The sequence below is a fragment of the Anopheles marshallii genome, chromosome 3 (assembly GCF_943734725.1).
Source record: "Anopheles marshallii chromosome 3, idAnoMarsDA_429_01, whole genome shotgun sequence".
Classification (NCBI taxonomy): domain Eukaryota; kingdom Metazoa; phylum Arthropoda; class Insecta; order Diptera; family Culicidae; genus Anopheles; species Anopheles marshallii.
Genome location: NC_071327.1, coordinates 24,321,949 through 24,336,029, shown reverse-complemented (window position 1 = coordinate 24,336,029; position 14,081 = coordinate 24,321,949). Strand labels below are relative to the sequence as shown.

Below are 14,081 nucleotides of genomic sequence, written 5' to 3'. Positions count from 1 at the left end.
CCATCGGTAGTACTACCGTCCGAAGGGAGGTTCGTTAGGTTTGGTGTATTGAAATCTAAGCGCCTGTATATTTCCATTGCACCTATAAGACTTCCCAGGCTGAATGACGATCTCTCCAGCCCTTAAATCCAACACTCAGCGGCCACAAACTGTTTCGCATCGTAGCTCTGCAGTACAGCAGTTCATTTAAGCGGGATTGGATTAAACAAAAAGAGATCGTAATTGAGTGCATACTTTATTTCTTTCGTACATCCGCCCTCCGCTCTTTCTACCAGAGATTAATTAGCAAGATCGAGTTTCTTAGGGCCATTGTTTTCGGTTTTGCCTGTGGACTGAAACCTGAAACATCAATTCGATCCAATCCAGGTTCGTTTCCTGCTGTTCCTCCAGCTCTCCTGGCTTTTTTCCGTTGATTGATTTTCGTCTTCGAGCCGAAAGGGGGTGGAGGAGCGTTATTTACATCTCATCACATTCAGCGCCTTCGACGAAATCGGTTCGTTTAGCGATGGATCACTACTTCCCTGCCCGAAAATGAGCTCTTCCCAGCTGGAGAACAGAGCTACCTTCACCTGAAGTTTATCGCGATCGCGTTGCGCTTTTTTCCATTTTCGCTTCGGGGGCCTCATTCCTCGAGTTAGTACGTTTTCATCGACTCCGGGCATGGGCAAAAGTGTGCTACCCGGTGTGGGGAGTTTCTAAACGGCTTTTGTGGCTCTTATATATAGCGAGACCACGACGCGAGTCAGGTTATGAAATATGCAACCAAGGATTGGCATCTTGATAGTTGCCGGCATCTCGTGGCAGAACCTTCAGCGGACGGATGGGAAGACCCGTTTGCACGTCGGTGGGCGAAAATGAACCACCATCCGAAAGCAACCGTCCATCAGCCGCGAACCTTCGCATTTTAAAGGCTCGTACAATCGCTCTCACCCTCGACTCGCTTTGGTGCCGCAGAATTCGGTCAACTTTCGATAATCGAAATACCACGATCGAAAAGGTGTAGCAGAGGATGCTTTATGCTGTTGGGAAACACAGATTGAGGTGCAGCTGTTTGTAGGGTGCTCGGTGCTTCTTCAGAAATCCTATCGTCTGGTGGGGCTAATCTCGTTGGAGGGTTCGGTTAGGAAAATGAGACTGTGCCAATCTCTTCTCAATCGAATTGGAGGTATATAGGTCATAAAAAAGGAATCTGCAAAAATGAAGGACAAGAGCCATAAAAAATAGACTTTGTGGTCATCCAACATCCAACGAATGTGATACTTGGTTCTTCCAGTTACTTACGTGTTGTGTTTCTCTTCTTCACCCAGGGTGCCGTTGCGGAAGATGTAGTAAGCGTCGGGATGGAGCAGAACATTTTCGACGTATCGGATGACATTTCGTTCCCGTGGTTGCCGGCGTATGCCGAGGCAACGGAAGCGAATCCACACAACACCACCAGCAGCCGGATGCTGGAGACGATCGTCGAGGAAACGTCCGACGACGATGATGGGCGGGATAAGGACCAGGGCGGAACGCAGCAACCGCTCAGCTGGTCCCAGTACGATCATGTCTGGAGTTCCGGCGGTTCAGACGCCGAATCGGTGATACGCGTCGAAACTCCTTCCGGTAAGCGTGGCGCACCAAGCTAAACCCTATTGGTTTGCCTTCACCACTTACATCACGTTCCCATTCTTTCACTTGCAGATCAAGACACAATGTCCGAGCGCGATTTCATCTGTCCGCCGAAGCGTCGGAAGCAGGAGACATCGTTCGGTGACGAGTTTCTTGCTTCCGATCTGTCCGCCATCTACGGTAGACGGCAGCGCATTTGCGAACCGGACGGGCTGGAAGGGAATGAATATTTCATGAAGCGACACAATGAACAAAGGTACGTCAAGTTTGTCGGTGATAATCCACGCAGAAAGTACGACGGACGCGCGATAAAAAAATAACATGGCCAGCTTCCATTCGTTGGTTGACATTTTGAGATCATTTCACGGTCGGACGTGGACGTTTTGTTGTTGTTTTTTTTGGCTCTCATCTATTACGATAGCCAAAAACGGCTTGGCTTCTCGTGAGTGATGGTTTTACATTGCGGTAGTTGTAAACATTTTCCCCCCGGGAGAAGAAACGTACGAGCTGTTCGAAAGAGGAACAAAATGGGTATTTAATAGTGCAACTCTCAGGAATGACGGCGACATTCGTGAGGAATGCTTTTTACGTCCGTGTCACTATTGTCGTTACAAGAAAGGCACCGTAAATAATGATAAATTGTTACTGCAAAGCTGACTTCACTGCACGGCAATTTACCGATCGTGATTGGCGAGTTATCATTGAAAGCTTTGCTATTTCCACTAGCAACGAAACAAGCGATTTGAATACAAAGTAGGGGTGGAATTACGGTATGAAATATACGAATGACTTTTTTTTTAATTCAACCTTATCTTCAAAAGGACAATCCGTTGCGATACATGGTAATATTTAAAACGTTCATGAAAATGCAATTCCAGTGTTTTTTTGGAATGGTAATAATTGGAATAACTATGCAGGTTCTAATAAAAATGTGTGTACAAATATTGAAACCAACTCTTATTTGTAGACTAAGCAATACACTAATTGAGTTTTGTATTAAATTGTATTAAATCAAGAGCGTAGAATTGTTTAAACATCAAATCCAACAGCCTATTTGTATTGACTAGTCAATGTTAGCGCCATCTACCTGTCAATAAAGGAAACTTGTTAGCGCCACCTACCGGTCAGCTTTGTAGTGCGCGCCTGATGGTATGCAATGTGTGGTACACCAGGCTAGTAAAGGTTTGCTGTTAAAAGCGAAACGTACAAGTGTATGTGTTTATCATCAAATCGTGCTATTTCCCATTTTTTTAAAATATGTTCATATAAATAGCTTTCATTTTCATGAATATCGAAAGTTAGGCTAGCAAAAATAAAAACAATTTTTCATTACTTATTTTATGTTTTTAACTAGTAAATTCAAGGTGAATTTAAAAGTGTAATAATATACATCTAAATACTCATTTTAATTGAAATATTCTCCCTGGTCTTGCCTCAAAATAGAAAAAAAGTTCGATTCATTTCAGTTCAATTTTATTGTTTTCTTTCAGACGTTCATTCGTTTTTCATTACCTTATACACCGTCTTCTACTCCATTTGCCGTAACGTACAGGGCATAATGTGCTTCCTGTGGTCCGCTTCTAAAACACTTTCGATGCTGCCAGCACACACCGAAGCATTAGCATCCATCAGCGCACGAGAGCGTAAACGATGGGAACTGACAATGAGTGAAAATTCGTCCCATTGCTCCATAAAAGACGCGAGAGACAGCACAGATCGGCATGCACGCAGACCCGCCGAGGGGTTCAATGGTCTTTCACTTGGGGTCGAGTGGTTTGAATGTAGATACACTGTGGACGATTAAGTGAAATCGGTCACAATCGACAACCTTCCTGTGGTCGGCGGTACAAATCGAGCTCTTCCTGTGCGCTGATCCGGTGCCATACTGCACAGGACGTTGCGTTGAGATCGAGATGAAATTCATAATCAGGTCGTTACCCGATTCCGCACGCCCTTGACGGAGCGTGGCTTCCGAAAAGGGTGGAATCAACCAGATATGCGACCAACACGGATTAAACGGTGATTCCGGCCATGTGTGCAGTTGCGCTCACCGTACCGTTTGCTCTAACCGTAAAGCAAAATTTACGCCGCAGAAACTGCCCCGACCGCGCGGTGTATGTTTTGAGCGGCATGATAAAGTGTAGCTGCACACAAAGCAAATGATCCGCGGAGGATGCCAACTGCCAAGTCGCAGTGTGTGTGGAGACGGTGTGACAGTAATGTCCCCGTTCCCATTGCGAGTTTTATGTCGCGCGTCCGCTCGGGCCTGTAGACATTGCGTCGTCGATGTAGTCGTGCCCAGTCGGATGCTTGAGCGCACGCCATATTGGAAGGTTCATTTGCCCGCAGTTTTTGTTGGTTGACTTGACGAAAAGGAATGTTCTTTCATCGCCCTCAAGAGGCTACTATGTGGTGCGCACCAGTCCATTGTTGTAATGGGCGCTCTGCTTATCTAATTTCATCTCTTTGACCACGGTCACCTTCTTAATTGACTAATGGTTCGAGTCGATTGATGCACGATGCAAAGCAGTCTTGGAACTTTTAATCGCTTGCCACAATTAGGCGCAATGTGTATAAATACGATCGTTAACCGTCTCATCTAACCTCTCGGTGCTCGCGAGGAACTGAAACTGCCCCCGCATAAATTCCTGCGATGTTATTTTTTTGGGGAGTTTCGGAATAAAAACAAATCGTCCAATTCGTTCACCCATCACGGCCCGCGCCTACATCTGCGTGTTTCATCGACCGTAACCGGTGCAGTGTATGCAAATCACGCGCAGTAACGTGTGTGTTGCCCGGTATCTCGGCGGTTGTCGAGCAAACGGTGCACAAGTTCTGACACAAGTGATCCAAGTCAGGAATGTGAATTAGCAAATGGCAAAAACACTACGCCGCAGGAATGATAACAACGGCTCCCAGCTGTGTGGCATAGCGAAGTCGCAGTACGTTTACAGCGCCACAGTGCACCGGTGCCGTGGTTGACAGTTTGGAAAACTTCGTACTCCCTTCGAGCGTTATACACTCGACACCAAATCCAATTGCTAATGACACTTTGGTGCGAGGAGTTGTCGACTCATCCAGCTCGCAGAGGGTTGGTACCGAATGAGTGTATTAACGTCGGTGGATCTTAACGAACACATGCATCAAGAGCGTACAAAGAGCAACTCAGATGTGCCATTTGCATGTCGGCATGGTCGGGCTATTGAAGTAGTAGAAAACCTTGAGGTTGAATATCTTGAACGGTTGGAGTGGAGGCGATACTCCTCAGAATAGTTTGATAGGTTCCATTACTTGGAGCTAAGCTTGGGACGGTATTGGAGACCGGTAGCACACAAAGACAGATTAACCGGCTCAGAACGCAGAGATCCCGCTGAGGAGATACTAGACATCATGGGGGAGCTAATTTTGAAGGTCTGACGCTACGAACACTGCTATCTGTCCACCATCCGCCAAGATCTCGACACAAAGATCACCATTGTGTGTATAAAAAAAAGCCATTTGTTTGGCGCGTTCCACGGTGCGCGACTTGCCAGATCTCGCACACGGTCCCTTTTTCAGGCACGTTAAAATCGCCGGGTAATTGGACCATGTTGCTTCTCGTTGGGGGTTGTTTTTTTTTCTCCCCCGTTCAATCGCCACTCATTCCTCACACTAATACCTCGATTTGGGTTTGGCGTGCCAACAGGGAAACCCTCTCGTGAAAGAGAATGCAGCAACACGCGTCACAATCCCCGTGAACAGCGGTGTTCCGTACATCCATCCCCCCTTCCCCCCCCCCCCCTCCCCCACCCTTTTTCCCTGACGTTTTCTTTTGGGGGGGGCGAAAGGTAATTTGGCAACTGAAAGTATTTTTTTGTTTTTTTGCTTTCGGGAAACCGGCGGTTGTTTTCATTTCTCGGCCCAATCGAGGCCAAACATTGGGAAGCGCACCTGGTTTGGGGGGGGGGGGAGCGCGGCACAACACATTAACCGGACCGTTGTTTACATCAACAGCGCCAGCATCGATCGGTAAGATCGCGCAAGCGGTGGAATTGGACGAGCCGTTCCAGCGTGCGCGCACAGTGTCCGTCAAAATGTCCAAGTTCCCACTGCAGCACCGCCAAATGCCAGCCAACACTGTCCCGGATCGATCGCTTGCGAAGGCGTTCGGGGTTTCGCGTTACGATGGTGTAGGGTCTCCGGCGAGAGAGACACAGCACACACCAGAGGGGTTTTTCGAGTTTGGTTGTTTGAGTGCGGCTATCAGAAGCGTGCTTGGGCCACCGTTTGTTGGTGGTGGTGGTGGCGACGACTCGCGAGTCGCGACAACGACGCCAAATGTGTTTGGCCCTGTGCGCACCGTTGTCGGTTACGCGCAGAGCTGCCGAGCGCTTAGATATCGAAAGACGCGCGCGCGCAACCTAGCGAACCGCGGAAGCCGCCGCACACGTGAAGGTGCTAACGTGAAGTGTGTTTTTGGATCTGGATCTGGTTAATCGCTGTCTCGACCGATATTTTAATTATTGCAACGTTGGCGTTGCGTGTGTGTCGTACAGGTGAAGGTTAAGGGTGTACGTGGCGGGAGCGTTCAAGCACCGAGGTTTTGGAGGATTTTTCAGTTTCCTTTCCATCAACACTCAAGCGCTCCGACAGTGTCAGTGACAGTGAATAGGTACAGTTCCACCCGTACGGTCGCATCCATCGACGAACCGCACGGGGTAAGGCATCGAACCAATCTCGTTAACGCAATTCGCAATGATCGATGATCAATTCGATCCCCAGCTACATCTACAGAACCCATCCGCATCCCAGAATACGTCCATTGCTAATTTTCAATTTCCGTCTCTTTTTTTTCCCTCTCTTCCAATTGTGTCCACAATGGCCCGGGCACTTAGGTTGCGATTCGATGAGATTGGACATGATCTATTTACCGACTCGGATAGCCTGTCGTACGCGTCGCTCAGCCGCTCGTCGTCGCTGATCCAGTTTGAATCGTTGGAACGGCAGCTGCAGAATGAGACAACGGTGAACCAACATCCACTGTCCGGGTCGTCACCGTCGCTGTACACAACCGAATCCAATACCGCCTGCCCGGGCGTGTACCATCATGGTGGGGACGCGGCACGAGGGAAACCGGCGGCAGCCGCCATCAACGGTGGGCCGGCTGGTAGCAATCTGCTAACGACATCGAACCTCATCCAGAAGAGTATCGCCCAGACGGCACTCAACATCAGCGACTCGGAGCTCTACTCGACGTCTTCCAGTGTGAGCAGCACCGGCAGCTGCAGCGGTCCGGACAGCAGCAGTAACGCCAGCACCAGCACGAGCAGCAACAGCAGCAGTAGCAGTGGCTTCCGGTACACCGACAGCCGGGCCGGGGTGGATAAGCGTTTGGTAGGGCGCGAGGTCGACCGGAGCATTGGTGGCGGTGGAACTACCACACCGGAAGACGCCGGTGACACCGAGGAGGAGCTGCTCAGTGCAACCGTCCGGTGCCATTCGAGCCGCTGTTCCGAACGGCAGCGGCACAGTGGACGGGGCATCGCCGCCCGCAACAAGAACTCGATCGAGAGCCTCAGCGAGGACAGTGGATATTGTGATCATTTGCAGCAGCAGGGCGGCAGCATGCACAGTGGTGGTGGGTTGCGCGCACGCTCCAAAAGCTTAACCAACTTCGGTTCGGCCGAAAACATTACGTTCCTGTGCGGTAACGGTGGTGGGATGTTTCCGTCAACACTGTTGCCGGTGCCGGTGACGCAGCAGCAACACGAACAGCAGCAACCGCTCAGCCTGGACTGCACCGCGATGGAAGTGCGCCACGTGGCGTACCACGAAAACCGCCTGTCGACGGTGTGTGACGTGGATGAGGAGGACGAACAGGCCGAGGCGGGTGACGATGGATGCAGCAGGGATGCCAAATGCATCGAATCCGCACCAACACCGGCAATCGAACGGCAGCATGCGCCACCACAGCCGCAACTGTGGACGAATATTAATAATGGTACAAAAATAGAGCACGGTCGCGGTTCGTGTAAACAACGGACGGGCGAATCGCGTCAGCGGGGTGCGGAGTCTGGCACACGTACGGTGACATCGATGGCGTCGTCGTCGCGTTCGGCGATTAAAAATAGCACACCGGTCGGTCGTACCCGATTGCGACCGGTGCTGTCCCTCAGCGCACCCGATCTGCTCGTCGGGGTGGATCGACAGCGGCGGCTGCGGCGACACACGGATGATCGGACCCCGTCGGCATCGGCCGGCACCGTTGGTCTGTACGATCCAATCAGTTTTACCGTGTCCAGCGTGCCCGAGTGTTTGAACCTGTACGGTGGCGGTGTATCTGCGAACCGTTCGCGCCACGGTTCGTTCGACAGTGATAGTGCGTCCAGCGAGTTCCTTCGCCACGGTTACGGAGGTGCCTGTGGCGAGTCGGTGGCGAGCAAAAACTTTAATCTGTACGATTTGCAGCAACAGCGACCGTACACCGCGCCGGTCAAGTGCACCAAGACGGTGACGTTCCAAACGGGCAGCTGTACCAGTAGCCCGTCCCGTCCGAAGCAGAACATTCGCGCCAGTTACGCAAACCTCACCGCCCTCAACTACAGTGACGACGAGGAGGACGACCCGGTGTACGGTGGGCGCCGGGGGCATGAGTACTATCTGAGCCGTAACACGTTCCGTACGAGCAGCGGCACTAGACTGGGTGGTGGAAGCCGTACATCGAACACGATTGTCCCGCGAACGACACTGCTCACCGTGCCAATGGAGCATCATCACCAGCGAGGACATCTTCCGGAGCAGCCGGACGTAAGCGTGGTGGTGGAGGAGGAACTGGCAGACGATGAGGAAAGCTGCATTTTCCCGGTCGATCGTGACGAGAAGAGTGTGTTCCACTCGCTGCTGGAGGAGATGTCGGCCCACTTTGACCGCAATCTGTCAATTATTAATGATCAGGCCGAGGCGTACGAACCGATCGCGGCCTTCCTGCAAGAACAGCGCTCTTCGTCGAATGCTTCCGGCAGTGCGCGACTCCATGCCACCCTTGGCATCGTGACACCCCCGCCAGCTCCACCGCGTCGTACGCAGATCAAAACCAACCCTCACCTGGCACAGCAAAGCACGGGAAGTCCATCGGTTCCGCCCAAGCTGACGGTGAACTCGGTGACAACGGTTGTGACACCGCCTCCACCATCCGGCACAACTCGTCGAAGAACCTTCGACCAGGATCCGACCAATTTGGTCACCTGCTACGCGGCCAGCCTCGAACGTTGTACCTTCGATCCGACGGAAACGTCCACCAGTAACCTCGCGCAGGCGAGTGAGCTGCATACTAATGGTCGTGTTGCGTTGCCCCGATACGTGCCAGTTCCGGTGAAGCGTGAGTTTGTGGCCAGTACGCCGAACCTGCACTACTACCACGGTGCGGTTGCGGACAGTGAGGGCGGCGAAGACACCCGGCCGGATCATCACAACTCGCTGAGGAATGTTTCGAGTTGCCGCTCGACTGGAAGCATACTGGCGACGGCTTCGAGTTCCCGCTGTGGCCTTTCGAAGGGTGTCAGCTTCTGCCCGATAGTGTCGGAGATCATCTGGAAGAGTACGGGCAGTTCGGATCTGGAGCCGGATGATAATGGGAGCGTTATTTCCAATCAAGACTTCGAGATCGACATCGACGAGGATGATTTCGAGGCGGATGATCTGGATCATATGAATTTGCAGCTGGAAAATGGTCGGGCAGCTTCAGCTGATGATCGGTACTCGATTCCGCAGGCTGCAAACAGTCTACCGTGCTTGGACGATGAACGTAACCAACGAAATGGTGTGCCAGAACGTGAACATACGACTAGTGAGCGAAGGTTTTATTCGAATAATCTACAATCGAAGAATAAGGTATGTATTTGCTGTTGTTTTTGTGAAATACTCGGATAGGGATGTAACGCATAACGCATATGATTCGATTGGCTGTTGAAGGTTTAATTGCCGAAGATCGATTTGAATTTTTAAACTAACGTCTCACGTAGTATCTGTTCAATTTTTAACCAACCAACTTGTCCATTACCATTACTCTTTACAATTGATACGATCAAAAGTCGACATAAGTGTATATACAGCCAATCCAGTCGACATAAACGATCGCGTGAAGGAGAGAGAAACTAAATACAGAGAATAAAATGTAAACTGAGAGACAAAATGCAGTTAAAAAATGGACTCTCTACACGCGAGAGTGATCAGTGCTGCTGCGAGAGGGAGACAAGTAAACATTTCCAAAGTAAAAGAGAAAACAGTATTGGATAGAGCGAGAAAGAGCAGTTTGTTGCGCTCTCTTGAATGCTCTCGATCAGTGTCCGACAGCTCCGACAGCATCATTCCGACACGTCATGGTTACGCGATTCGCAATTGTCTCTTTATTTTGTGTCCGGTAAGTCGACAAAGCGGATCGTTGTGAGCCACGGTCGCGCATGAATCAAACCGAAAAGGAATAGAAATACAAACAATTCTCAATCCTAAGCTTTAGAGCTTCAACCCATTACTAAAAAGCATTGAACGCAACTGAAGTAATTCTTCTATTCTCGTCTTTGCAGAGTGAAGGTGAACTGTATGCGATGATCCGCGAAGAGGACGGTTATGTGCAGCATCCATCGACGCTGATTGCTAACGATCGCGCCGAAACGGTGCAGCTGAACGGTGCTAATGGTGGTGCAGGTGTAACGATGACCTCTAGTGATCTATCATACGCTGGTGATTTATCTAGTGCCGGACAAGCGAGCCGGAACAGAATGAGTGATACACATGGTGCTGGTGTTGTGTTGGTGGCAGATGAGCGTAGAAATGGTGGCAACAGCAATGGTGCAATGGCGAGCAGAAATTTAATTGCTGGCGAGCAGCAGATGCGTTTAGTGAGCAGTAGTGACAATGTGCAGGGTAAGGGTGGATCGGCAGCAACGATGCCGGCCCAGTACACCAACAACAGCAGCCTGATAAAGAACTTCAAAAATGGCAAAGCGGAGAAGAAGGGCAAAACCTTCCTGTCGCGCATATCGTCCGGTTTTCGATTTTCGTTCCGCAACAAATCAAAGAAGGGAACGCCCGGTGCCGTTGGTGGGCTAAAGGAATCGTCGAGCTTTACCGCACCGACAGCGGTAAACAATAACAACAACATCAACGCGAAGGTTGGCCGCGGTGGTACGAGCTCCGCTAGTGGGAATGATAGTGCGTCGGCCGACTTCATCTACATTCCGCTGAAGGATCCGCGCAAACAGAACCACCGGCCGGACGAACCGCCGTCCTATCTGCAGCGCCAGATCAGTGCGGCCGGTGTGACGGTCGATGACAGCTTCACCGGAGCGGAGGACGAACCGGACGATTGTGAGATAGCGGTGACGCGACCCGGTGGCGGTGCCGGTTACTACCGTTCGGATTCAAGCACGGCACTGAACGGTGACGGTGGGGCAGGGGAACAGGGCCGGGCCGGGACAGGGAACCACGTGTTGAGCTCCAAGCCACCGCTACCGAAGCAGCCACCGCGCGTCGTCGGTGTGTGTGCGAAGCGCTCCAGCACCTCACCAGCCTCGCTAAAGCACGCACATGCGCAGCGGGCGTCGTCGACGCCACCGAGGGATGCCGAACAGGACGAGCTCGACTCGACCACGACGACGGCGACGATGTCATCGTCCTACTACCAGCGCCGTAGCCCATCGCAGCATCAGTACGCGGCCAACGGTTCATACGGTTCCTACCACGGTGGCGCCGATACGCTAAGCGTCGAAGGGTACGGCGACGAGGACGAGTACTATTACGGTGCGGGCGGTGACGGACGGTTAGTGCACCGCGGCAGCATCATGGGCAGTGAGCAGAAGATCGGTCTCATCGAGACCAACCTGGACACGCACGAGACCATCATCTCGGGCAAGACGCGCTCGCTGATGGAGCTCGGCGGTGGCCAGCACTACCGTGGCTACCATCACCTGCAGCAGCAACAGCAGCAACAGCAGCATCAGCAACACCGGTCGTCCGGCATACCGCACGGCCATCATCAACTGCAGGTGCACGATCCTGCCCAGCGGCCGACGAACGGCATCAAGGATCACCACCATCACCGGGCACCGGGCAGTGCCGATGGTCCCGGCAGACCCCACAAAAGCATGGAGTTCCTGTTGGACAAGGAAAACCAACGTAACGTTCTGGTGAGTCTCTGCCTAAAGCGGTTTCTGTGCTTCTTCGTCAGTACACGTCTCGATCAGAGCTTGTGAATGTGGGAGTGTTGTGGTAGTGGGGGGAAGGGGGACGAGGGGGGGATACATTTGGTTTCGTCTCTCCGTTAAAGGAGATAATAAATCATCGAGAAAAAGCGGTCAGAATCGAACGGTCAGCAACGGTGTGTCCCAATAGACGTTATGCATTGCGTGTTAGCGTTAGGCGTTAGTTTAGAAACGGATCTCATAGCGTTTACATCAAAACGGTACCACTAATAAACTGATGTCCTTTTTCGGATACATTTCGGATCGGATTATAGCAGGGCAGTAATACAAAATAGCTATCTCGCGTTGGGTAGAGAATTGCTCTCACTTTCTACTCGGTTATGATTAGTTTCGGGGGGTATTTTTTTTTTAACCGGACAACAGACCACGGAGGAACACGGAGTTACGAATGGAATGTTCCTTCCTTTCCTGCTCAACCTCCCAATACAAATACGAAGAATGTGTAGCCAGGGTTTTCTTTCTTTGTTCCCTGTTTGCACGGGTATTTTTTTTTTATTTCAGGTCGTTTATATAAGGTGTAGAAAGTGTGACAGGAAGCGTGGTGTGGCTAGGAGAGATAGTGACGATGAAAATGGAACCGGAAAGCCCTTTTTCGTGATGAGAGAGATCCAGTCGCATCCTCGAAATTCCTTTCCATCGGACCTCGATTCGTGTCGAGAAGATGTCGTTATGTCGTCAGCTAGCTATTGTTATGCCGGTTGTGTACGGCAACCGTAATGATCCACTCGGTGAACATAGGAGCTAAAAAAAGAACCTCCGAGCCTGAGTACCCTCGGTGATAATTTCCAGGCGAGCATGTTGTTTTGGGAAACGGTGCTTCGTCCACAACGCAGGTGCGCTCTGGTGTACGTATTTCGGGATGCATTCCTGGCCTGACCGTCAACAATGCACGTTGCACTATCTGGAATTGCCAGTCGTTCGGTTTGATAACGTCTTTGTTTGGTTTTGATGGACCTACGCTCCAAGCGTGTGCCGCAAACATTACCCAAATGTGTATTGCGATGAAGTTGTCCACGAGTGGTGTTTTGTTGTGATAAAAGCGGTCCGTTTGTTTTGGACTACCTTCGTGTGTTCACATCATTTAAGCTAGCATGAAGCTGGTACAGGCATCTTTTTTTGTTAGGAGAGTGTTTATAGAAGGTTATAAATGTAATGGCGCTAGTAAGGATAGACCAGGCCAAGCCAAGTTACGTTTCTCCAATAACGCGGATCTGATAGATCTCTTTGTAGTCGGAAACGTGGCCATATCCTCAAAATAACAGCAAAGAACAGGTACAAAGCTTTGTACTGTTTACGATTCCGGGATCATAATCGAACAAGTTTATGAAGCAACTATAAAAAAGCACACACAAAACCCATATCCCAATGCGCAATACCTTTAATACCATGAGCGGGGTGGAATGTCGGATCATCCTCAATCGATGGCCTGGCTTCCTGATGAATTCCTCTAGAACCCATCGACACAAATAAAAACAAACGATAATGTGTGTGTGTGTTTTGTTTTGGTCGCTTTCACCGTGCCAGCACAGAACCGCACAACATCTGGCGCGTTTTACCCATTGCGTTGCCTACCCAGTGAAACTAAACCGCAATGGGAAACCCTTGCCCGTACTGGATAGCGTCCAACTGGAACGGACGAGACACGGTCGTTTACGTTACGTTGTCTACCTTCTGGATCGAACGGTGGACGATCGACCAGCCAGAGCTCCAGCTTTTTGTTCTTTTGGGGTAGGTTGAGCTCTAGTGCATGGATAAAAGGTTAAGCTTAAAGGTAACGCCAGAGCAACGCAACCGTTGGAAGAATGTACGAAGGTTTTTTTTTTGGTGAAGTTCCAGTTGCTTAGGTAAGCATTCGGACAGCCCACAAGTCTTTACAGACATATGCTGCACGAGGAAGATGCGCAGAGGATACCCGAATGGTTAGAACGTTTTTTTTTGGAGGGCGTTGTTCGTCGAAGTTGCACAGCGTGTATAGGTGGGTAGAAAATGGATTTACCTGTCAGTTTGAATAACTTTGGCCACTGTGTGCTAACGTGAAAGTAAATGTGTTTTATACTGTTTAAACTACCCGTCGCGCTACGTGGCACGGTGAAATACATATTCTACCCACCGAGAAGTTTTCTGAGCACACCGCCTCACCAAGAAGACAAAAATCCTTGAGACTCGGATAAAATCGCTTACAAAAACGTTTGGTTGGGCTGCTTCACAAAGGTAGCAGGAACAAAAAACAAC

General features: G+C 50.5%; 1 protein-coding gene across 1 annotated transcript in view; it reads left to right on the top strand.

Annotated features, from left to right (window-relative positions):
- The first annotated feature begins 1,340 nt into the window (after positions 1 to 1,340).
- The window catches only part of LOC128715925 (uncharacterized), a 63,140-nt gene continuing 50,399 nt past the window's right edge, over positions 1,341 to 14,081 (top strand). Inside the window, exons 1-4 of the mRNA XM_053810847.1 lie at positions 1,341 to 1,605; positions 1,684 to 1,867; positions 6,486 to 9,480; positions 10,173 to 11,774. Of these exons, the coding sequence (XP_053666822.1) occupies positions 1,341 to 1,605; positions 1,684 to 1,867; positions 6,486 to 9,480; positions 10,173 to 11,774 (5,046 nt within the window). The remainder of the gene's footprint in view (positions 1,606 to 1,683; positions 1,868 to 6,485; positions 9,481 to 10,172; positions 11,775 to 14,081) is intronic.